General features: G+C 38.9%; 1 protein-coding gene across 1 annotated transcript; it reads right to left on the reverse strand.

Annotated features, from left to right (window-relative positions):
• Positions 1-1,006: 1,006 nt before the first annotated feature.
• Positions 1,007-25,316, reverse strand: Ir76b (Ionotropic receptor 76b). Its single transcript, XM_071780729.1, has 11 exons — positions 24,364-25,316; positions 16,341-16,590; positions 14,006-14,152; positions 7,816-7,886; positions 4,934-5,110; positions 4,510-4,736; positions 4,303-4,412; positions 3,672-3,865; positions 3,362-3,470; positions 3,095-3,284; positions 1,007-2,942 (listed from the first exon to the last, which is right to left on the reverse strand). The coding sequence occupies exons 1-11, from the start codon at positions 24,523-24,525 to the stop codon at positions 2,420-2,422; spliced, it is 2,160 nt and encodes a 719-aa protein (XP_071636830.1). The 5' UTR covers positions 24,526-25,316; the 3' UTR covers positions 1,007-2,419.
• Between the last annotated feature and the right edge of the window lie 233 nt (positions 25,317-25,549).

The following is a 25,549-nucleotide window of genomic DNA, read 5'->3' on the forward strand; positions in this document are numbered from 1 at the left end:
TTCACGCGTTTGTGCACGCGAGGATCGCTATGTAAGCTGAAAGGGCACGAAATAACGTCAAAAGATATGAGTCGATCGGCGTCTCTTTCGCGCCTCTAATAAATTTCTAATTAATTAACAAGCAGTAATTGCAGCTGCGGCAAGGAACAATCACAACTAATTACATATTTCGATTAATACATTGATTGCAACGTCATTCATATATGTAATATAATTCTATATGAAAAACCCCCCAAAGATGCCACGTTTCTTTTACAATTTTTTTTTTTTTTTTTTCTATAAAACAATATTGTTTGGTTAAAATATTAAAAGAGTTCGTGGTATTTTATGAAAAACATGTTATGAAAGAAAACCTTCTATTGGATTTATTCGAGTCAATGTTTCAACTTCGCGCGATTAGATCTGTTTCCCGCCGGCTCGAATGTAAAACGCCGCGACCGTCACTTCCGGTCTGAAAGCGCGAAGTAATACGCTCGTCGTTGGATCGAGGTACTCGCGTAGCAGAGAGCTGCGTGGATACGTATCGATCGTTCATTAATAACGAATATAAATTGCTTCGTGCTCGAAATACGTCGTGCGAGGACAGTTTAGACAGTGCCGAATATCGATCGCGCACTTTGTCCGTTAACGCTTCTTCTCGATCGTTAACTTGACTCGCGTCGCATATCGGAATCGGAGTGAAGTTAGCCGGCGTTTCCGAATCCCTTGTCGTTAACGGAACGTTGCGGGTCGAGCGAGTCCGTGGCTTTATGCGCGGTCGTAATTTTTTCGCCGATTCTCCTTTCCCTCGCGGTGCAACAAATTCGGGAGTGCCGCTCGCGGTGCCGCGTAATTGTAGCTTTCCGCGAGTGTGTTGTGCAAGTGTTTGTGTGCAAGTGCCATATGGTCGGTCGGCAGAGGAGCGGAGCGGGGCAAGAGAGGAGGAGGAGGCCTGGGAGGCATCGGGCGACGGCGGAGCAACCGTGGGTGAGTAATTGATGTTATTTATTCTGTATTATTTATTACTGGATAGCGGGTTTGGCCAGCTTAAAACTGATTTGCCTCTACAAAACTAATGCATGGATTTACTTTTGGATTTACTACGATTGACAAAATATCCTTGGATATTCTTACAAACAGATTCTAATTAAAGAATGATAATACAGAGAATAGTTGCGATCACTGTTAATTACTTCGCACGTCTTAATTAATTTGTTTGTACAATAAATGTATGGAAAATACATTGAATTATTCGGTGGTCATAGATTCGTCAAACGAGCTTCGTATGATCGTAGGATTATTCGCACATTGATAACGCGGACGAATAATTAAAGTATGGAATTATAAACATTTTCTGTACTAGTACTGTCCTTTATTTACATACTTATTTGTTTTTAAAAAATAAATAAAAAATTTAATACACTCAGGGGCGGTTGTTCCAACCTATTGGTAAGCTAACTAATAGTTAAATCATATGTCTATCTTTGTCTAATGTAAAGGATAAACAAAGACATACATATGATTTAACTATTAGGTAGTTTACCAACAGGTTGGAACAACCAGCCCTCAATGATTATTCTTTAAAATATCGATTATTCACCTGGACGCTGCTTTAACTTAAATGATATATTTTATATGTTACAGATTGATTTCCTCCGCTGCTACGCATCACTCGTGAGTGTTAAATTATTTTTTATCTTAGTCTTGAGAGAATATCTCGGAGAATATGTATGCAGTGATCTAGCGCTGCAACCGATTTATAAAAATTATATGAAATAGACGTATATAATGTCTGATATGAAATATCATAAAAGAATTACGAAAAATTAAAATTCTTCCTCACAATTAGTCACAACAGAGATGTTATATCTATGCTAAAAAAAATGTAGGAAATATTATTATAATGTCAAAAAATATATAAATATAAAACATGTTTATTTTTTTTATTAGTATGATGTATACTACATATAAGAAACAAATTAATATAGATTAATATTTAAAAAGGTAGGAAACGTTATTAATATTTAATTCTATCAACAGTATTTTTATTAATTTTTTCGATTCTCTATATATGTAGACTACAAATTCATTCCCTGACAAAAAGAGATGTTTTTTTTTTCAATTTATTGATCTTTTTAACAAATTACTCTTACTGTCACGTATGTCACCACTTATTCCTCTATATATTAAATGATATTCAATATTCACATTTTATGTAAAAACGAACCAGTATCTGAAATGTACATACGTAGAGTAATCATTCTATAATAATTGGAAACGCTATTTCGTGAATTAGATTATGTCGATGATTGACCGTATGATTAATGACTGTACAATTTTGCGGCGTTGTACAAACTACGGGCACTTAGTGTACAATTTATACGAAATCACTGAAACTGACAATTCACTACCGGTTCGCCGGACGTAAACCCTCCCTTCGCTACGCCGTGTATTGAAACAGAAACGCGGACGGCGTGCGAATGGGTATTAATCTTTGATCGCCGTAACGATCCATCACGATGTAATAATCGCGCCCGTTAATACAGTGCTTCTTTCCCTGAGTAACATCGTTGAGCGGGACGTTCGGATATGGCAACCCCCTATTTATCCTCTCCAAATTGATCCGCCTGTCAAACAGCTGATTCTTGGTGGTGTACACTAATCGCGGGATCACAGACTCCTTCGATCTACGTTTCCATTTGCAGCAGAACGTGCGATCGCACCACCTGCCGGTCTTCTTTCGACGATTGTAAGAGTTCGCCGTCCATTTGGTCGTCATCTCGAAGAGAAAGATCAGGATCGCGATTATATATCCTGCGATGACTACTTTAAATGTTAAAGACAGATCGGTCAACGACAGTTGTCTTTTGGTTGACCGAAGATCCAACGGGCATATCTGCGCGATTGGCAGATTCTTCAGTTTCTCGTGTTTTATTAAACCAGACTCCACTAAAGTCCTCAATCTGAAATGTTCAGTCGTTTATTAAGATACAATTTAATTACACGGCTAATAATATATTATCTAAAACTGGACTTATTTTCATTCGGCCATTTATTTTTTGAATCAAAATGAATTTTTTGAAATTTTGATTAGCTCCTTAAAAAATCCGCTTACTCTGTATTAATCGGTTTCTCCAAAGTAGAGTTTAGGGGGAAGGCAAATGCCTTATTGGTCACGAGAATCGCGCTAGGCATAATGACGTATTTACATCTCTTCTCATGCTCCAGGTGTTTGCGGGTTTTGTTGATGTAATCCTCGAATATCAGACTTTGGAGGTAGTGGTTCTCCCCGAGGAACAGTTTATCTAGAGATTAACACGTCGTGTCTCTCTTTTATCTAGTATTTATGCGCTCTCGAGATCTGGCGGTCGGTAGTACTCACTCTTCTCGATGGCGTTGAAAATAGCATCAACCGGGTATTCGTACGACGTGATGGAGTGGTTCTTCCATCGGGTGATGTTTAAGGAACTTAACTCCCCCGTATCGTTGAACTGAAAAAACAAACTCTATTGATTATTTTAATACTTTACCGACCGTGATAGAGAATGACCGACGCCTGTATGCAGCTCTTATCAGCTCTACCGCGAGAAAACGTGATCATTGCCTATAAACGCCGCAACAGTCTCCCGTTTATCTCCGAATTCTATCTTGAAAAAAAAAAAGATTGCACGCGTGCTTACGAGAGGACTCACTTGAGAAAGCAAGTAGTCGAGCGTGCGCCCTTTGTAAGTGACCCACTGGTAACCCTTACGCACTATATCTTCCACGCTGTTGATCGGCAAGGTAAACTGCGGCCTCGTGAGGAACGCGGTAAGATTCGCCGTGTAGAAAGACGTCAGTATCAAAATGAATATCCACCACGTGGCGAACAGTATCCGCGTCGAGTCTGCAACCGGTCGTTTTTTAATTTGGTAGTGATAACAATATAATAATTATAGTAGCGTCCGGCGCCTTCGAATCATTGTATAAAAAAATAACGTCCTGACTGCGTGACGATAAGTCCCGGTCTACAATAGGTGTTTTAAGCCCTAAGCCTTAAGAAATTGTTCAGTCACAGTTGAATTTGAGGAGAATAATTGACTGTGACTGGTCAATTTCTTAAGGCTTAAAACACCCATTGTAGACTGGGACTAATCTGCACATAAGTCATTCTAGTCGGATGTAGTTCAGGTTCTTGCCTTATCGTTTAATTTACATTATCGAATTAAATGTAGAACAGCGTAAGTCGCAATATAGCAAATGTCATAATTCTTTGGGAAATACAGGGTGTCGTTTGCGTATGAAAGACGTGACAATCGAGAGGGCGACGCGGCAGTCTTATACCTGTCGTCGCGATTATATTCGTTCCTTGTTTCAACAAGGAACCGTACACGAACCATACGCAAGAGAAAAAGCTGTAGTTCTCGGAGTCGGGTTCGTTCCACAACTTCGCCCTACGAGATATCGATAATATTTAGAATTGTAGCATATTTCATAACATATATAAATCGCATTTCGCGTTTCGTCTATAGATATCACTTTTCGACGAACCTGTACGTGGCGAAGATGTAGATTATGGGTCCTACGGTGATCACCGAGGCCAACACCAACAGCCAAACAGTTTGGTCGAACGGCGCGAGCAGTCCTGAACCGGTCGCTGATTCTTGCGGTCTCTTCATCAATACCGTCAGCTCACTTTGCTCCAGGGCTGTACTGAATGTGCAGTACTTCCGCAACTCTGGCAAAATAGGCAAGAAGGCCGCCGCCATGTCCACTTTCTGTTCAAATGAGAAAGAGAACATATTATCCAGGTTTTTTACTTCCTTTCAATTTAGACGTCGATATTTATTGCTCGTTAATTTTTCCTTCGAGCAAAAATTCAGTCTACATTCGACTATTAAAAGAGATATTGAAATAATTTACTAATTAATCAAGGATGGCTCCGTTACTCTCGTTAGCTGAGGAAGTGTCTTACCTTCTCGTGAAGTAAACTTATTATTCCGCTTCGGCTGTTGCCCAGCACGTGCTGCTTAGGCGGTATGATCGTGTATGTGAAATTCAATTTGGAACTGAGCAGCTCGAGCAAGTAAAACGCGTAGCCTTTTCCCACCCACGTTCCGTTCTTTTTCACTAATCCGGAAAACGGCATGTCCTATAACAATTTCACATTCACGTAACATGCGGAAAATATAGAAAACTATGATCCTTAAAATTAACGAAATTATTTAACAGTGGTGATGGAAATTTGCCAAGTTTTCACGGGAAGAGATGTTCTCTATAATATAAAGTTCATTATTTACAAGTTAAATTGTAAGTAATTATAGGTTAGAATAAATAAAATATTATCTTGAGGATCGAATATTATACCTAAAAATTGATTATTCAATGTGCACGCTCTTTTAGACAATTATTGCTTACAATTTCGCTATCAAATCCCACGACGATGCTTATAAATGATGTATAAGTATCCTCAACAACATCTTAATTATCCTTGCGCATTTATTATCGTAGATCGCGGCGTCACTATCGTCACATGTGCTATCGTTCCGTGCGCGGCTAGTTGCATACTCGACTCGAACAATTTTAAATGTTCGATATCAGGCTGCACGAACACGCTAATGAGCACTATGAAGATTGCAAGATGCGCGTCGCATATCGGGAGATATATAGCAAACTTGACATAATATTTATTGTTAGGCACGATACTCGCGTAATACAACAGCCCTAACAGGTCGGTTACTCGATTAGCGTTCTTTGTTTACCGCGTCACGCAAAACACGCGATGCCGTTTTTGCCGGGCGGGTATTATCCAGGTTCCGACTATATACATATATACGACTGCCGCAATAATTATCCGCTTATCTTCTCTACACCACGAATTCGAAACTCTCGATGTCTTTTCAACATCATTTTCAGAACATTCTAATGTATTATTAGAAATACAATTAATGGCTATAACATAATTATTAATTTTTATATTATATTACAATGTTTGATACATTTTATTGGATCGTTTAAATAATAATAGATTTTAATATAAAAGCTAAGTAAATGAATAAATATAAAAATTACTTGTTTTACACACGCACACACACGCGCGCGCACACACACACACACACACACACACGCACACATATATGCATGCATTGATAATATACATATCTGTGAATAAACAGTACCGCTTATGTGACATTTTTCTCTAAATGCACTTTTTAGCTTCGATTGTTCCGTATTAACTATCATATAACTACAATTAAGGTAAGATCGTAATGATCGTACATATTATAAATAATCATACATATTATTTATAGATGAATTTCAATGTTCATTCAGGAATGTTCATTAATTAGATAGTTGTATATTTCACTTTTGGAACAGTTTTTTGTCCCTCCTGAAAAACTTTACTAATTGTCACATAGATGGTATTGTTTATTCATTGACGATATACTGTTTTATTTGCGAGAATTATTTAGGCGATCACCTACAAAAATCATTAATTTTTTTCTAATGTTCTCAAACTTTATGTATTATTTAGAAGAATATGGTTACGTTCAAGAATAATGATATAATTACAATTATAATTACAATCGTGCAAATGGCAACTTCATAGAAAATTGCTCGTAGAAAATAGTATATTTCAGAATTGGCTTTTATTGTTGAAGGACATCTACAATTATAATATGTATAAGGCATGTTGACGATTTTACACCGTCGCATGTTGTGTCTTTGTAATTCGAGTTTTTTTACATGGCCAATATATGAAAAAGTAGGACATTTTGTCGGTGATCAATAAATCATGCGGCGGAATGCCATTTCAAACGTGACACGATGATAGGTATTTATCTTTTTCGTAGGTGGCCATTTGTATACATTATTCGTTATAATTTTTTCCTTCATAAACGAGATACATGGACATATAAAAAAATTAATTGATATAAAATTCACGTTAAATCAATATCATGATAATTGAAATTTGTAAATTTGTACCGGAAAAGATAAATTTAATGTCGATTAATATGCTTAACAGACACGCAAGTGTAGTCACAAGCGATTATCGTAAAAGAAGTGCGTAGGCCTCTTTTTCATTGCACGGCAAAAGCGTAGCTGCAAATATTTTTCCGGTTGAGAATGTTATGTTAATGTATACTTGAAGTTATATCGTGACATTTGCTCTACACCCCTATCGCTCATCAAGTGGACTCATAAAAATGCGCACTTAATGTCATCATGAAGGATGCAGTAAAATAAAATAAATATCATGCCACGCTATCATGAGGTGTTCTACGGTATACATATGCACAATACATCCGCAATGTCGTTAGAGAAAATATCAACCAGTTTTTAATTCACAGCGACAACGTGACTTTGTTGCTATTGTGATATTTAACAAATTCGGTTGTTAATTAATTCTCGCTGCACTTTTGCGTTAAAATATCTTTCGTACAAATTTAGACTTGAATATACGATGGAATGAATATTACACATTAAATCCAGTAAATTATTCTGTTCAATTATAGTTATTTAAGCGTGACACTATTCTCCAAATCTTTTCGGAGAACTTCAATATGTTGCGTTAAGTTGACGTTAAGTCACTGCCTCCTCTTTGCATAACAGTGACCAACTAAACGTAATTTTGCCCCCGGGCAAAGTAAACAGCAATAATTCTCGCTACGGACTTGGTTACTCTGATTATTACATGGATTGCTTGATTGATTGACCTCGAAATATGTATATTGTATAAACATAAATGGACGAATTTTTTTGTCAATTTCATCTTTTCTTTCAAAAATTAAATGTACTGCTATAAAATATATGTTTTTAAATCATATACGATACATTTATAATTATTACACTCACGTTCCAAGAGGTTATTTTCATTTCTGCGGGAATCGTTGGCTCTACGGAACTTTCGTCGGTTGTCGTATCATCTGAAAGCATAATATTGTCTTTCATAATTAACGTTAATGATACGTCAAACTGCAGGAAACGCGTTTTAATTTTCTAGCTTGACAACAGTGCTTATTTCTCGAACGTTAACAGGAAGTTTAAAGTTTTAATATTAAAATATAATAATTTAATTAAGTAATAATTGACTAATCAGTCAATTGACTAATCAGTATTATCAACATCAAGAGAAGAAACGTAAGTAATTAATTTGTTAATACATAATTACAATTTATTATTTAAAAAGAATAATCTTTATGAAGCGCTCTCTATATTGCTATCGATTTAATTGCTGTATCATTGCGCTTATATTTAATCTTTAGCTTCTTCATGCAGATTTTCAGCTTCAGCAAGATTATAATAAATAAACATAAACCTGAACTTTAACGAAGGCCTATTAAATAATTAGCTGACTAGCTTACTTTGTCCGTAGATGATGCAGTAACACGTCGCGAATATGAGCGTGCCGAGTGAAAGTTGTCGGAAATTGTGCATTCTTCGACAGTATCTCCGACTACATCTTATCCGCGCGCATCTTCATCATCGGACCGTCCCGTGACACTCCTCCAGCCGGAAATGCTTTGTGCGACGCGGCATAACCAGCAGCCAGGTGAATCGATACTGACACTCCAGTCATCCTGACCCGGACGACAGCAACGTAGTGACAAGTCGTTTTATGTCAGCGTGTGTCACGCGACCGTCGAAAGTGTTCAAAGGGGGGAAAAGGGCTGACAGAAACCCTGACGGCGCGGCGCGGCGTTCCCGCGCGAGCGCCGTCAAACCCCGGCGTGTATATCCCCCGCAGTTATCTTTTCAGAGATTCTAATATTCTATTGGCTTACGGCGGTTGACTGCACGCTCATTTTCACCGAAACGTGCGTCACTTTTACTTCGTTGATCGTGAAAATCAGACGCAACAATTGATAATCAGGTGCGCACACAATTAGGTGTAGCGTGACATTAGATAATAATGATCGATGATATGTGTTACATCTTATTGTAATTGGTTGACGAGCAGAGAAATTTGGCAAATCGGTATGTTCTCTGTAGGATTATTATATTCGTTACGAAATCGTGCATCCAGATTTTTTTCAAAACGGTCAAATCTTAAAAAAATTTGAAGATTGAAATGCGCAATTATAAAACACTTTAAATGCTATAAGAGCTTTATATGCTTAAAATACTTTCTCAGAGACAAAACTCACAAGATACCATCTATTCTATGAAATTGATTAATGGAGTATCTTCTTTGAAACCGTTTGTGTGTGAAAACCGGGTGAATATCTGTCGAGACGACAATGGGATGACAAAGAAAGGAGCGAAATTTTCTTCAGTATCTGATTGCGATACTGAGTGATTGATTGGCAACATTAAATATAACTAGAGAAATAGACACACGTACCATTTTGTCTCACGCAAGTTATATCTAATATTTCACACAATTTATCTATCGCAACGCTATCTTCCTTTTTTAACCTTCTAACCGCAGAAATTATCTGATCCGACCTCCAAGCAGCGGACAAACGCGAAAAAGATAGATTGATTTCTAATCAGTCTAATCAGTCTAATCAGTCAATCTAATTTTTATTCATCATTCTTTATTTGAAGACACGCTTATCGAATCATGGATCACGCAAACGGAATCTTATGTAGTTAACAATAATTATCGATTTTCTTGCGCTCTTTAAAAAGTTTCTAATCAGATGTAATCGTAACGGCACTCTTTATATTCTCGAGATAAACCGAAAGATTAATGTTTGCGGACGTTCGCGTTTTGATGTAAAGTCCTCGTTAAAAAAAAAAAGAAAAAAAAGAAAGTGCGTTATATCAGTCGGCACGAAGGCTGCGTTAGACGTGTGCGATCAATATACGCACCATTAATAACATTAAGCAAGTAATCGTGTGAATCATCTCTGTCAGAGGAAATTAATAGTGATATTATTAATAGGACGTGCACATTCCGTGCGTATAAAAGTGTAACGCCAAGTAGAATTGAGATCATTGAGATTAATCGTCCTCTCGCACTCTCCCGAATGCTACGGAAATTGGAACGAGGTGTGGGTGGGTGAAATAGAGAACAGATTGCTCTTGGGAACGATTTTCATTATTTACCGTTTAAGTTGAAGTACATCTCAATATACAAATCACATCACCTGTGTTCTACGAAGTAGTAGTATATAGTATATATCGCCGCTCCTCTCGCTGGAGCGTCTGAGAGTTGTCTCGCGTTCGTAGCCGCAGCAAAAGGGCTATCGCGTCTCTCTCTCTCTCTCTCTCTCTCTCTCTCTCTCTCTCTCTCTCTCTTTCTCTCTCCGCACCGAAAGACCGATCGACGCGCCAGAGCCGAGACACGATAAAATCGTATAAACAGTTTATCGACAGACAATACGGGGAATATCGGAAACGGATATTCGTTTATATTTCGCATATCTCGTTTCGCATCAATCACGCTATCCGAATATCCCTCTCCATAGACGTCGAGGTAAACTCGAAGCCTATAACTAACGTCCGTTTGATTCTTTGCACGTACATATCTATCTTCTGGATATTGGTTGGTCGATATAGTTGATTACCTTACCGTGCGCTATCAGAGATTTTTATCCTTCGTCGTTTATACATGGGATTTCTCGCTGACTTCATCGTCTCCCGGCCCTTACTCGTCTCCGCTACATTATATAGTTATCGCGCGAGGGAGATTCCCGAAACTAAACGAAAAAGGCGGGAGAGGAGGGGAAAGTAGTGCGAAAGTAGAACGCGGGAAGCGCGGGTCGAAATGCGCTCAAGCAAGCTCGGCAGCAACGTTAGCGATGTATACATTAAATCACATCTTGTTATGACACGATGACACGGGGTGACGGGGATGAGGAATGATAAAAATGATCATGACGGCGCTAGCGCGGCAAATGGAACATAATAATCTCGATGATGATCAATAATAAACGATTACGATAATTGGCATCTAATCAATAACTTACGACCTTGGCGGTTATAATCACCTAGTCGCGTTATTCAATGAGAGATCTGGCGACGAATAAGCGAGGAGATGGACATTGGGGACTGATATAGAGAACATTCGGCGAGCTGCAAATTCGAAAAAGATTGACGTATACATATAAATAACATTGCTATATTATATTCACAGTTTCCGTTGAGATTAAAGAATAATTCGGCGATAAACGATAAGACAATTCCGAATATCTTTTCTATATCTTCAAGGTGAGAACATGTGAAAGACATTAATTACATAAATAATAAGAAATTAACGCATAGTTATGCATTATTTTTCGTAATGCATAATCTTTGACGAACGGCGTACTCGTTTTTTTTTTCGAGTTTGTCGCGTTACTTCTCTCGCGAATCGCGACGAGATGTGGACTGCATGGACTGCATCAAATTACTCCGGATTAGCTATCCGCTATTCCTTCATAAGTTCGTAAATCTATCTACAATACGGACAGAGGAAGAAGATTCAGTTAATCGGGATAAGCGCTAAAACAAGTTCAGCGATAAAGCATAACAGTTATATATATAATATATATACTAAGGAATGAAACGTGCTCTTACGCTAGATATGCGTGACGAGGTAAATGGCATGCGATTTAGAGATCACTCAATACGTAACGGAAAGTCAACACTGTCGATAGAAACGAATCGATACGTTAATGTGAAACTTCTCGAGTGAATAATCGCACTGGCGAGTACACCACATTTGGTGTACTCTTATTTAGTACGCTTATTCATTTCGTCTACTTCTTTTTTTTTTCTTTCGTGCGTTCAGAACTAAATAAGATTGGCCGCCATTAAATCAGAGATTTCGGCTTGTATTCATTTATCACCGTATACGTACTCACACCCTCTCTCATTAAAATTATTCTTTACTACATACGCTTGTATTATCGAAAACGTAAATGCCTTTCGAGGTAGGACGACGGAGTCATGATCTTTCCGATGCTGCGAAGTTTCATTTTCATGATCGTCATGCAAACGTGAAGATGTGTTTTCCTAGAACCAAATTTTATGCTTCCAAGTAAACTCATCTTTGTCGTAGGCAAATGCAATAATTTTCTAATACCTGGCAATCGAATTGAATAAAAGAATTCAACGTAACAGTAAAACAAATCTATTCGCGATTGGTCTTTTTTAGATACGTCTTACAAAATCCTCCAAATAAATATTGCAACTTTGTACTTGTTTTATTCTTGCACTGATGAATCAAGGTCTAAGATTGTCAAATTTCTCTGCAAAATTAAATTCAATTTATGACGTAAATTAAGTTGAAGTTGATCTTGCATTCCGATACGAGTGATACAGCAATGACGTTAACTTCCCGATCGTCTTGCGCGCTATCCCCGGTCCTTTCCTCGAAGGTTAATCATTGGGAATACAGGTTCTACGAATAAGAATAATATCACCATATGCAGTACAGTCGTAGATGCCCCTTGAAATCGTCACAGCCTCTGGCAGATTAAAAATAACGCAAGCTCTCTCTCTACAGTAGTGTTCTATTAAATTCGACATTTGTTCAACGGCGAGACGGTGGCATCACAGTTCACCCAACAACGACTTAACGTGCGTTTCTTGCTCCCGGTCGTTAAACAAATCTCGAATTTAGCATAAAAAAAAGAAAGTTACAGTTACAAGAAACTAAACTATCGAGCTGTTTCTTCTGTGCTTCGTCGCCAAAAATCACCATGCGAGTGAGACTGTATCCCCTCGATAATCGCGAAAAGATTTCCCGACGTTTCTAAATCGCGAGCGGGACATTCGATAACGGTGTACGCGTACGCAGAGTGCTCGAAAGTGCGGGCACCCCCCCCCCCCCCCCCAAAACTCTCGCAGATCAAGAAGTCTATAAATAACAAAAGTGCGAATACTCAAATGTATAATTTATATAGATCGAAAAATCGAGTTACGCGCGACAAGTGATGATGTTGCCTGATTAGTAAACGAAAAAAAGAAGCTAGATAGTTTAATATTTAATCCAAGATCGATTTCGTCAGACAAGGCAAGCATGAAGTCGCGTGACATCGCCAACATGCACGTTCTCCATTTTTCACGCGTGTCGTATACGATGATCGCCGCCGTAATTACGTGATCATACGTTAGATACGTGCGTATAGATCGCGATTAATTTCATTCTTTCTTTCAATGTCGAATCTTTTTTTTCCGATTTAACTTTCGCACCGATCCGTAAATATGTACACTGATCCTGCTTCTTTCGATCGTAAAAAGTGTGATAAATGTCGCATACGATTTTAAGCGATATAAATTATTTAATTCGAGTCTTTCGGAGAAATCATTAATAATTTTTAAACGTTCTCGAATATAGCTTGTCTATAAAACTGATTTCCGTTTCACTAAATTACATTTGCAACGAAATGGTGCTTTTGTCTTTAAATACTTTATAATTGTAGACGAGGCAGAGCAAGCGAAAGAAGAATCAAATTCGAAATCTAAATTTGAAATAAATATTTGGCATTTGCTAGAGATAATTAAATTATATTAAAACACAGCCGTGCTTTTCCCGACTGTCTTTATATAGTCTGTTGCCAAAAGCACACACACAAGCATTTTCAGTCGCAAAAATTATCCCATTGTCAAGCAAATGTCATTAATTTCAAAGAAATAGAATTTCTGATATAATTTTATCTTCCAAAATAAAATCTCTCGATCTAAGGTTTCCTTCCGCTGTCCCCGTGTCCACAAAAAGAAATCAAGGAGAAGAGGATACAATCCCGCGTACGACCATGTTTTAAAACGTTTCAGTTTTCTTCACAGATACGTAAATGTATACACAATTATCACGAGTCAGTCTCCAGCGTGAGCGATGATGCGGTTTACCGATGAGCTTTCCAACGTGTATAGGTACTGTATGTAATGTGGTATGTGTATATGTATGTCCCTCAATGTGTATGTACGTGTGTATGGGTATATGCGCGTGGGGCTATATGTATTTATGGGATTATTCGGTTTTGCATGGTGATCGAGCAGTAAAGCGGAAGTCGAAGGGTTACCGGTTGCCGAACGCGCGCGCTTTAAAGGGCGCAGTAGGTAGACAGTTCGTTTATCGTGCACGGGTTGATGCAGCATTCCTCGTGGATACCTCGCGACTGTCTTCGATAGCGTCTGCCGGCGAGACGTCCGTCTAACATCGCCTGTGCCCTCGCTCGTGGCAGGAATGGAATAGGGGCATACTCATAGGCGACCGGGTAATCGGCTATTTGCATATCTCTCTCTGAAGTCTCTGAAACTAAAAAACGGACTTGTAATGGCGTACCAATAATAAGCTTCAGCAAAAAATTTCAGGTTAAAAAAATCAAATTTAAAATTTTTGGAAAAAAAATTCTCGTTTATTCTGTACATTATGTGCTTAATTCTTATTTTGTGCATGGCGAAATCTAGAAAAACTTTGAGATTTTCGAAGAAGCTTTCGATGCACCGCGAGGTTTTTTTAAAGTCATTTTGAAGTCTTGGATTGAAACGTGGTCGAAGTTGCTATCTTTGCAGTCGATACTCGTTTCTTCCCACGTTGTAAAAAAAAATGGAAGTAGAATATTATTTAAAAATCTCAAAACTTTCTTAGTGATCAAATTGGAAGAGATGTTTAATTGTAATTTATTAGAGGAAATAAAATTTTAAATGTTTTAAACAGATTATAATAAATGTAATTGCCGAAGCAGTTGATTCTAATACATGTTCGTATACAGGATCGAACTGATATAATGATGCTAATTTTATTTATGTCACGCTTGACAACAATCGCGATTTTATTATATAAACGCGACTTTTTGTTTTAGAAAAGAAAAGTGGAAAGCCTATTTACGTGTTACATTTGTCATATTATTTCAGATACATAACAAAAATTTGCTTTTTCCACAATCGTCAACCAATCGTATACAAATCTAATACAGGCATCTAGATCCCGGTATTAGATTATACGGATCTATTTGAGCGATTAAGCGCAATGATAAACCGTTTTACGTGTCCGAACAAGATTTATGTAAATTTCCGTTTCAAATTTTTACGCTTATTTTCGCGGGAAAAAGACCGCGAATAAAAACGCCGTTGAAAAAAAATGTAAGGCCCCTGATTGTCGGCGTATTTAAGTCATTCGATGATTATGGAAAGTGCGTCGGTTTATGATCCCACTCAGGAATACATAATACGAGCTTACATGCATTATTCATCGACGACAAAGTGGCGATTACTTGGTTAATTGCGGGCACAGATTGATTGCGTGCTTAATTGCCTTTTGTATAAAATATCATGCTTGAGCTTAAAATTGAAAGGTCCGACCCGATAAAAATTCCCTTATAATCGGTAGCAGTGCCACAGTCTGTAATATTCACTTTAAACATGAGGTTGCATTTAAAGTGAACAGTATTATGGGCTGACCTCATTCTTACATTGAGCCATTTAATTATACGTCTAGCGCAAATTAAGCCTCATTTATACCTCCAAACGAGTCCCGCTTAGTTCCGCGAGTTTAATATTACAAGTTACGGACAGTTCGAAACGCCAAGCGTATTTGTATAACGGATATTTTTCTCTAAATGTCCGGCGATATTCAAATCTGCGGATAGCTAGTAATTTGGCACTTATGCTGGATAAGTATCAATGCCCGCCACGATAAAAATACTCGTCGCGCCGCCGCCGCCGCGTCGCGGGTGACATTAATCGAGAGAGAAGGAATGCGAACAGCATTAATATTAATGGCCGTGTCGCCGCATTACAAAGACAAATTTCGTTACGAGGCGATTATTACCGAGAAATCTTCCTTAATATTATCCTTTAATTTCCTATTATTAACTTCCTAAATGTTATCATTATACTTGCACGCACGCAAGAGCGTCATCGACATATTCCGTGATTTTCCTCACGCAAAGCTCACGATCGCTCGTTGCATGAAATCAAGGAGTCGAAAGGAAAATGTTATTAACGGATATTTCCATGTTCTCTAAAAAAATTAATTATTTTGTTCTCTACGAATTTTAATGACAGAGTAAAGATGCGTTAATAAATGATCAATTAAAAAATTCTTAATTACACAGAAATATTTACTTATTCAAACATAATTATTTTATGGGTAAATTATTTATATAGTATAGCAAATTATTTATGTAGACATTTATAATTTGAAAATTTACAAATGAAAGACTTTTGTTGAGGCTTAAATGATCGATGAATAACCGTTAGTTAAACAGTCACTTTGAGCTATGATTATGATCCTATCACGAATGAAACACGAATGGCACCTCTTGTGTCCACACATTTAGAAACATAATTACTTAACGTTATCACGCGGAGAGAAAGAGAAATAAATAAACGCGAAACTTTTTGCGTTCATTAGTGATCCATAAATAGCACTATCTGTCTATTATTTGGTATTGATACGAGCGATAGGAATGTTTTCCCTATCGATTATAGCTTAAACTCACCGTGGTCACTGTGACCATTCTTCTTAAACATGGAATTGTACACGCCATCACAGATTATCTGTAGAGCAGTAGAGAGCTTCTTGCCGCAGTATTTCTGCGGCATGTTCACGCTGTTCACGTTGTTTCGTTTCTGAGGATATTCGTATTGAGGATATCCATCCCTCTCCCTTTGTGCGTTTCCCGATTCCGTCACAAGAAGCGCGACGGCGAGCATCAGGGTCACCAGCACGTTCAATCGATTCGCGGACATCTGAAAATGATATCGTTCTCGTTTAATTACGTTCAGGAAATTTGATTCATTATTTCATTTAATTCGCTTATTTAACTCTGCAATTAAATCACAAAGTCCCTTCGAAAATGAACTCTGAATTTCTATAAGCGGACAGAAGTACGGCAAAATGATCGACTTTGGCCTTAATACTTATTGTAATTAGCTTCGCGTTAAAGATTCAGAAAGACGATTTTAGAAAGAAGGAGAGAGCGGGAATCGGGATAAAAAGAGGGAAACGCGTGTTTATTAGAAGTGGGCAGAAATTGCGGAGCAGCGATTTCATCTATCGGTGTCATCGCGCAGCCTTCGAAATGAATAAAAACGAAGTTATATCTGAAACGACAGACCGGGCAAATTGTTTACTAAAATAATGTCTCATTATACCGGCGTGTATCCAACGTTCGGACAAAGTTTATTCGACGCTGATATCCGTTCGCACATATTTTTTTAGCCGTTTAGGCGTTCCAGACGGCGGATACCATTAGAGCGTAAGAAACACAATCGTCATGTGGTTCGACAGACCTCGCCTTGGGAAACTCGGTGTTGCCTCCGTTTATCGAGATTAATTGAATGCGCGCGTATATTACCGCGACCGGCGGCGCGGCATTCCAGCGGTCGCGCAGGGTGCCTCTATTTTTAGATATCTTTCACTTAAATATAAATCTCGCGACGGCGAGAGAAAGAAAGAGAGAGAGAGAGAGGAGCGGGGAGGGGGAGAGGGTGAAGGAGAGGACGCGTACTCTCGTTCGCGGGTGCCGTGTAATCGACACGGCGCGTCTCCGCGACGGGAGTTTCCGAACAGAACAAGAGAAACAGTAGCCGCTTCTCGCGGCTTTGTCCATAGGAGCGACCTTTGTTCACACGTTTGCGCCAGCATAATTGTGATCTTCTCCGCGATCAAACGGACTGGTACAGAGGTCCTTCTTTTCTTTCCTTCACCCGCCATTCGTTATTTTAGGGGCATCATACATGGCGACGCGAAACGCGACGATCGTTGCATCCGAATTCATCTCGTTGAAGTAACTTTTAATTATATTCGTGAGATAACGCTGCCCCGTGAACAAAAAGATAATTGCGCATGACGGTATGTTAATGAGGTAAACTTTTCATATGTACAGACTACATGTGTGCATGTGCATATGCGCACACATACAGATATGGCTTCTAGGGTATTATCCTAGGTTGCTTGGGATAGGTCACCGTTTCTGCTGTGTCTCCTTGAAGTTCCATGCGGCGACCGCTGTTCTGTTTGTGGTTGGATTAGAATAATGTTGACTTGTTTTGCAGGCTACATCGCATTCGATTAGCCGCGTTATCAACGAAAATGGAAATAAGGCCAGCGGCCTTGATACGTGAATGTATACAGGATTATGGTATAGTATGGTATGATTTCGCAAAACAATATTGATACTTATTTTTATACCACAATTAATTGTCTGAAACCTACATCGAATTGTGTATTCACAATTCAAAATTTTTGGGATATTATCGATGCAGGTTTAAGACAATTAATCGTGGTATAAAAATAATTATCAAATAAAACAATAGGGGCTGTGAGTCAATCTAGGTTTTAATGTCAAGACTGAAATGAAATTAATCAAAACATAACAAGCGTTTAGATCTTGATTAGGCCACCCTCAGTGCCAAAGTAAACAAGGAGTCGATAAAACGTTCGAATTACTAGGACGCCGTTAAAGTGTTGTCGCTCATAAATTAGATATTACAATGACTTGCTGCGTCTGGTCAGGTGTATAGAATAGTATGATTATGATGCAAAAAAATTACTTTGCGTTGAAATGCAAAAGGTTGGATTATGCCGTCCATCCATCCGCAAGTTGCAAACGTAGTAAATGCTAAATTAAAATGCAAATTTGTGAGGCTAATCCGTGGAAAAAACAAAACAAAAATAGAGGTTGAAAGGAGTGAAAATTTGTCCGAAACATACTGGCGAAAAATTCAGCAAAACCCAATTATAAAAATACTAACGTTTAATTCTTACAATTGGATGTAATTTTTTAAATGGAAGTAATTGTAGAATCAAGTAAGGAAATAAAGATGGAAACAAAAAGATAATTAACAAAAGAGGAAGGGGGTAGAAATGTGTAGCAGGAAAGGAATAGAAAAGTGTAAATGTTATAGGTGAGGGATAATAAGTCGAGGACAAGAAGATATGTATCTGATTGTGATAGCAATTCTGTGTCGTTTATTTAGAATAATTTAGACTATGCTGCTGTTGTTTTATAAACCATCTCAGAAATTAATCTTTTATTAAAGGCTCATTTGTTGTTCAAAATTTGAATATTATCCTATTTGAAATCGTGGTATGGCAAAAAATGGTGATTGGTGATGATGGGAGACAACTCACTTCTTTTTTTAATACCGGCGATATGTTACTCTGGCTTTAAGTTGACGTTTCGTTTATCCTGCACATATGCGGCTTTGCAATCATCTTGCACATCACGTCGGCGTCGCGATGCGACACATATTCGATCTTTTTCCATTTTTCCTAGTGTATTTGTTTAAAGTGTTTGAAATTGAAAATGCAATTTTGAAATTGTTTTCTAGTTAGGTATGGGCAAGAAATTTTCCGAGATGGTTTCTATATAAGAAATTGTAAACTGTAAAATTTCCTTATTGGGTGCAGAATTGCTGTCACCATACTGAGTTTCCTTGTATTTCTTGTAAAAAAGACACTTCAATCTAGTCCGTATCATAAAAAATGTGAGAGAGGATAACCGTTATTGAACAATAAATTAATAGCTTCATCAAAATTCCTTTTATGAAACTGAGGATAATAAAAATAATATTTTACGGTCCATTAGACCGTAAATGATGCCTTTCTTGTGGGATAACGGATGGTGAGAATGGAAATTCAGATATTTTCCCGTTAGGGTGGGTTTATTATATTAAAAACAAAATATTAAAGACAATATTTTAATGGCACCTTAGTAATTCGAACGTCATATCGACTTCTTTATTATTTGACATTGAATAATTAATTAATTAATTCTGATAAAATATTAATTTTCACATCAATAATATTTTTAATTACAACACGATATGTCGGCTTCAAAATCGGCGAGTTTTAATCTAAATTTTCGTCAAATATATAAGGCGCTATTTTGATGTTTCAAGGTTGATAGAACTTATTCACGATCGATTAGCGTATACAATATCATTAGGTAAACGCGTATCAGAGTCATTGTCGTCGCAGACACACACATTGACTTGCCCTCTTCAAAACAAGTTACGCGAATATAGGGCAGACACCACTTCTATTTCCGGCGCATCATGGTAATAGGAATTAGCGTTCAGCACTAAGCAATAACCGAAGGAAACGGCGCGCGTTCATGTCGAAGTTATCTAACTCTATTTATCTTTTTCGCGCGATTGGTAGTAGCGCGATGATGAAAACACGCGTGCAACACTTGTAATTCTTAAGGAGCATTGCTTCACCTTCTATGCAGTCAACAGATCGATCAGACCATTCATCAGAATAAAATAGATTCGTTCTTTTTAAATCGATTGGTTTAATCGCTATTAGAGATTCAACATCTTCAATATTTTTTCGCTATTAACGAGATTATAAGATTGACAGTTTGCCCGGCAGCTTCCAACTTTTTTAAATATCGAGAACCAAGGGGAGAATGTTTTCCCCTTCGTTCATCGTGAAAAGAAATCGCGTGTCTGCCGACCGACAAAAAATTGAACCCGGACGAGGTAAATAAAGTGTGATTGTGTTTGCGAGTGCGAAAGATAGAAGGCATCAGGCGGCCGATAGACTCGCGGTATCTTACCGCGAAAATGATAAGAGCGATCGCACGCCGCCGACGTGCCGCGTGCATGAAACAAAAAAAAAAAAAAAAGTATCGGCGAGATTTACCGCCGAAAATCGAAATGTCCGAATACGGGAATGTTCCCAGTGCACAGTGTCCGGTTCCACAATCTCTAACGCGGTTGTATTTTGCGCGAGGGACGTTTTCACGAAGATTTCGCCTAATTCAGAACCGGTTCTTTCACTGAAACGAATGTAAAGCGAGAAAATTGTTTGCATTCTCGAGATCTGTTAGCGTGTATTCTCCGCATGCGCGTTTAAAGGTATTGCAATTTTTCCTCGTAAAAGGAGTATATTGATTCCCTTGCAATGCGTGCTACTTCGTATTTTGCATAAGATACTACCGTATCGTTCTGCTTCAAATTCGCATTAAAATGAGACCGAGCAACAATTACCGTGTCGATAACGTACGCGTATGCCGTTCATTGGCTTCTCGTCCGGCGCCTGCAGCCGGTTGTAAACAGTACCGAACTACATAGATCCTCCCGGCGCGGCGTCTCTCTCGAGAAGAGACGCATTTCACGATAGCGAAAAGTCCCGTAAATTGAAAAGAGGACTCGTTCCGGAGCGTCGTCTTGATCTGACCCCCCCTTTCCCTCGCCGCCTCTTCCTCCCACGGGCCATTCTCTCTTTCGCTCTCGTTTCTTCTCTCGCGCCTACTCTCTCTCTCTCTCTCTCTCTCTCTCTCTCTTTCTCGCCGGCAAGACCGGCGGCGTTTCTATTTTTGTCCTCGTATTTTCTCTTGGTATTATCTGCGAAGTACCGCCGGCAGACACGAGTAATAAACACTTCATAAACACGTGTATATAACACTCGGAAAGATACTAAGCGGGCCGCACTTATACGCGCTCGAGAGAGCGCACTTATACTCGATCGAGCGCGAACCGGCCAGGGGTGATCGACTTTTCCGATTAGAGCGCGATCGCGTACGCGAAAGAGCCAGAAAACTTTTCCATTTTCTCGCGAACGGACAAGACAGGTGTGAGAGGAAAACGGCCGAAAGATCTCGGGGACTCTAATTCACTTCTCAATTGGCGCGCGGATTTGCATCGTTCTATGATAATCGACTTTGTAAAAGTCCAAACAAGAACATCGTTATGTTCGACGATGCGGTAAATAAATCTAATTCCTGACACGTACATACATTTATTATCTCGTTTAATTAGCTTTTTATTTGTAGCTTCTAAATACGAACAGTTGCATCTTGTAAGTAGATCAAATATCATAACGCCGGTCATCAATGACTGTTTCATTGTTCATTTTGTTTATTTTAGCATGTAGGAAGTTTATCTCTTGCTCGGATTTCTTGAAATAAAAATTTGAGAAAAAATTTTGATAATGAAAGAACGGAGAATTCTGCACAGAAAAAAGGTGTCAAATCAACACTTGTATACTTGTATATATACGCAAGAATGTATAATCTTGAAATGAGATTATATTGCGTTAAACTAAGAAAACTTGCTTGAATGAAGTCATTTATATAGTTAAACAAAGTTTTATATAGTTCAATCAAGAAAAAAAAATAGAAATAAAAAGTTGAAATTTTTATAAGATTATATATTCTTGCGTATATAGTGTAAGTATATCAGTGTTGATTTGACACTTCTTTTTTTTCTGTGTGCATTGTTCTGTCGCGTGAGTCATTAGGGATAATGTTTTAATTTAGTCTCATCAGGGTTTGTCTAACATGTGTGCGATACCCCGAATGAGAGAACTACATCGTACCTCTAGCTGGCGCGATTTGTCGTGCCCGATAACGGTCGCAAAGTAAGTATAGGTAAATACACAAAGACGTCTCAAGGGGACAAGTTTTCGAGACAAATTTAACGATTCGTTTTGTCGGAAGCGAAGACGGCTTCGAATTACGAAATAAAAGTATCGTTCCGATATTGCTAAGTAATTCAATCAATTATACTTCATCCTTCGTATATGGAATCTTATGCAATTGAGCAGAACGCATCTCGAGTAACGAGAGCGCGCACTTCCCCGCGAGGCATGAAGTACGGGTAGTGTAAAATGTAAAAAACAATCCGCTTGCGTATTTTCCGTGCGTATTCCCGACGCATGAATTGCGATTAAGAATCGACAACATTGAAAAGAGGATAAGCGATTAAACGTATCGAAGTTGTAAACTACTACTAGTTCAAATTTAACGATTCTACGGTGCTCATTAATTTTTGCGCGATCGTTAATTGGCCGCGTCATTGGGTTAACGTATAATTTGAAGAAATGGTTAGGACAAATGAGACTTTAAGAGGCAGATGCACTCTCTAAGGCCGGTATTCATAGTCTTCAAGATCGTCTTAAGTAATGTCTTAAGACGCTAATACGGCTCTGTGATTGGTTCATGACATCTTAAGATTGAACTCAAGACGGTCTTAAATAACTATGAATACCGGCCTAATAATACAATTGCACGGTACACGAGCACCAAGTGTGCTGCGCTCATATGCGTCAATTTGAGGAGGACTCGCATAGCACTTAAGGCGGCTATGCGTGACTAGAATTAGTGTCAGCCGTTGTCCTCGAATAATTCGAGATTCGAGATAATCGACTCTCTTGCTCTTTCTTTCTTTTTTCCTCTCTCTCTTTTTCTCTCTCTCTCTCTCTCTCTCTCTATATATATATATATATATATATATATATATATATATATATATGAGTGATATAACGGGTGAGCAAAACTTGCGGCTGCAGAGAGCATTTAATGCCTGCGTACGTTTTATATTTCAAGCTGGTTGGGACGAACATATCACTCCATACTTTGAAAGGCTTCATTGGCTGAAGATAAGCTCAAGGCGGAATTATTTTATCGGCAACTTAACTTTCTCCATCTTGCACTTTAAGATTCCCTGTGTCTTATATAATAAATTTGAATATAGATGCAACATGACTCAGCGTGATACTCGAGCTCTGGGGGACGTTCTCACTTTGCCTCTGTGTCGTACGGAGTTTTATAGACGGTCGTTTAGCTATATAGCGGCTAAACTTTGGAACGGTCTTCCGCCTGATCTGCGTAATTCAGAGTCGTTAATTATTTTTAAACACAAATTATATAATTACTTATTAAGCAATGACTCTAGACTTTAAATCCTTAATGCTTGCGAACGCGCGTGTAATAGCACGCACACACATGTAATTTAGTTTTTAGTCATGTATTTTATTGTATGTTATGGCTTTTGCGCTTAAGAGGATTTATCCTGGAGCGCATAATAAATAAAGCGATCTATCTATCTCTTTCTCTCTCTCTCTCTCTCTCTCTCTCTCTCTCTCTCTCTTCTTTCTTTTTTTCTCTCTCGCGACGATTTCTCTTTCTGATTTAAAGCAATAATTTAAAATAAAACTGTAACTGAATCTTGGACGATAACGATAGGTCAAATTATATTAAGCTAAAATATCTTTTACGCTTATTCAGCTATCACGCTGTGAGAGTCACAAAGTTAACTTTTTTTTTAAATAAATGTCAAGCCGATATCGAATTAAAATAACATGATACAAAATACATGTTTAATGCTATAGTTGCGGCAGATATTTGCTGAAATTTATTGCAAAATAAAACTTTTATGTGCAGATAAAAACTTTCTTTTTCCTTTAGACAATATATCTCTACCAAAACGTACCGCATTAATCATCGCACGTTAGTTACAAATCACAGTCCGAGCAATGAATAAATCGTCAATTATCGGGAAACGCTCAAAATGAGAATGGAGCCGCTTCCCGCGTTTTACCCGGTGCTAACAACCGGAAAATTTAAATACCGCTCGAACCGTCAGAGCGAGTACGTTAAACGGATCTATTTTGAGCTCACGGAAGAGTATATTCTTCCTCATATTATAATTAGTTTCTATGCAGTGGAGGGCACAAGGCCGATAGGAACGATGTTAAAGGTAAGGAGAGTCGGATAGGATGTGACTTACTGAGTACGTTGAGGTAAAACGTGGATCACAAGACGATTTCTCTATCACACGGGGTAGTATCACAGTCTGGCACTCTTTCTCGGATGTTGCCGCCGAACGTTGCCGCGGGCACAGCAGGTGGGACGTGATCTCTACGATGATGGTGAGATTGGTGTCTCTCATGGGGAAACGATTATGAGATACTTTGCAGACGATATCGAGCCACCGTCTCGAGGCAATGTTGACTGTCCGGCACGATCAACCCTTCCCACTGTCTGGGATGCATTGATGCCAGGCGACCACGGGGCACCTCGAGTTTCCCTTCGTTCGTCTTCACCTGTCTCGAAAGCAGTCGCGATCGTTTCTTCGATCGTATAGGGAACCCGTCCGCGATTGATCCCAGCTGAAGTGGCGATCGTGCGGGGTCGACTCGCAGCTCCTGGACTTCTCGGTTCTCCACCTCAGGACACCAGAACCTCTCTCAGGTTCGTTAGCACGAAGTACAGCGGTTAATATTCTTAGCTCGTTGCTTAGGTTTCGCGAATCACAGCCGTGTGGTTGTCCCCCTTGAGATTCTTTTTCCCCGAAGGTGTGTCTCCAATATAGTCGTTCGCTTGAGATCCTTGAGTTCGCTCCTCGAGATCTTAACTCGATCCTCGTTAATGATCTTGCTGTGCTTCGGGCCAAACGGTTTCGTCAGGTTGTTAGCTTCCGTTAGCTTATGGAGAAAGTCGGCGGATGGTAATTCGATGATGATCGCGAGCGCAAATCCGACGCTTCTCTCTACGAGAAGATCGACGAAACACGTCTCGACCGCTCGGTCGCCGACGAGCGTCTCAGGCTCTTCCGACTGGTAATTTGCGGTCACGTTTCTGACAATGCCAGTCTGATTGATCGCAATTGTCACGAAGACTTGCCCCCGGAGAGGTTCAGTACATCGTCTCGAGAGAAGGTCCCTGTCGAACTAGCGTAAGGTGGCTCCGTACTCTCTCTCTTTCTTTCTCTCCCGTGCTTGCTGCCCCTTATTTAAGTACGGTCGGGGGATAGCGACGAAGAAAGTAAACAGATCAAGGAGGGAGGGCGACGAGTGAGGGAAGCAATCGGTCCCAAGAAAGGCGACGTGTCTTGTCTGTGCACTCTGCCCAAGATCGAGTGCAAATCGTCTCATACCATTGTTCAATCAGTAATTGGTTCGACGTGGGTGCTT

Source organism: Temnothorax longispinosus, chromosome 6 (assembly GCF_030848805.1).
Source record: "Temnothorax longispinosus isolate EJ_2023e chromosome 6, Tlon_JGU_v1, whole genome shotgun sequence".
In the NCBI taxonomy this organism is placed as follows: Eukaryota; Metazoa; Arthropoda; class Insecta; order Hymenoptera; family Formicidae; genus Temnothorax; species Temnothorax longispinosus.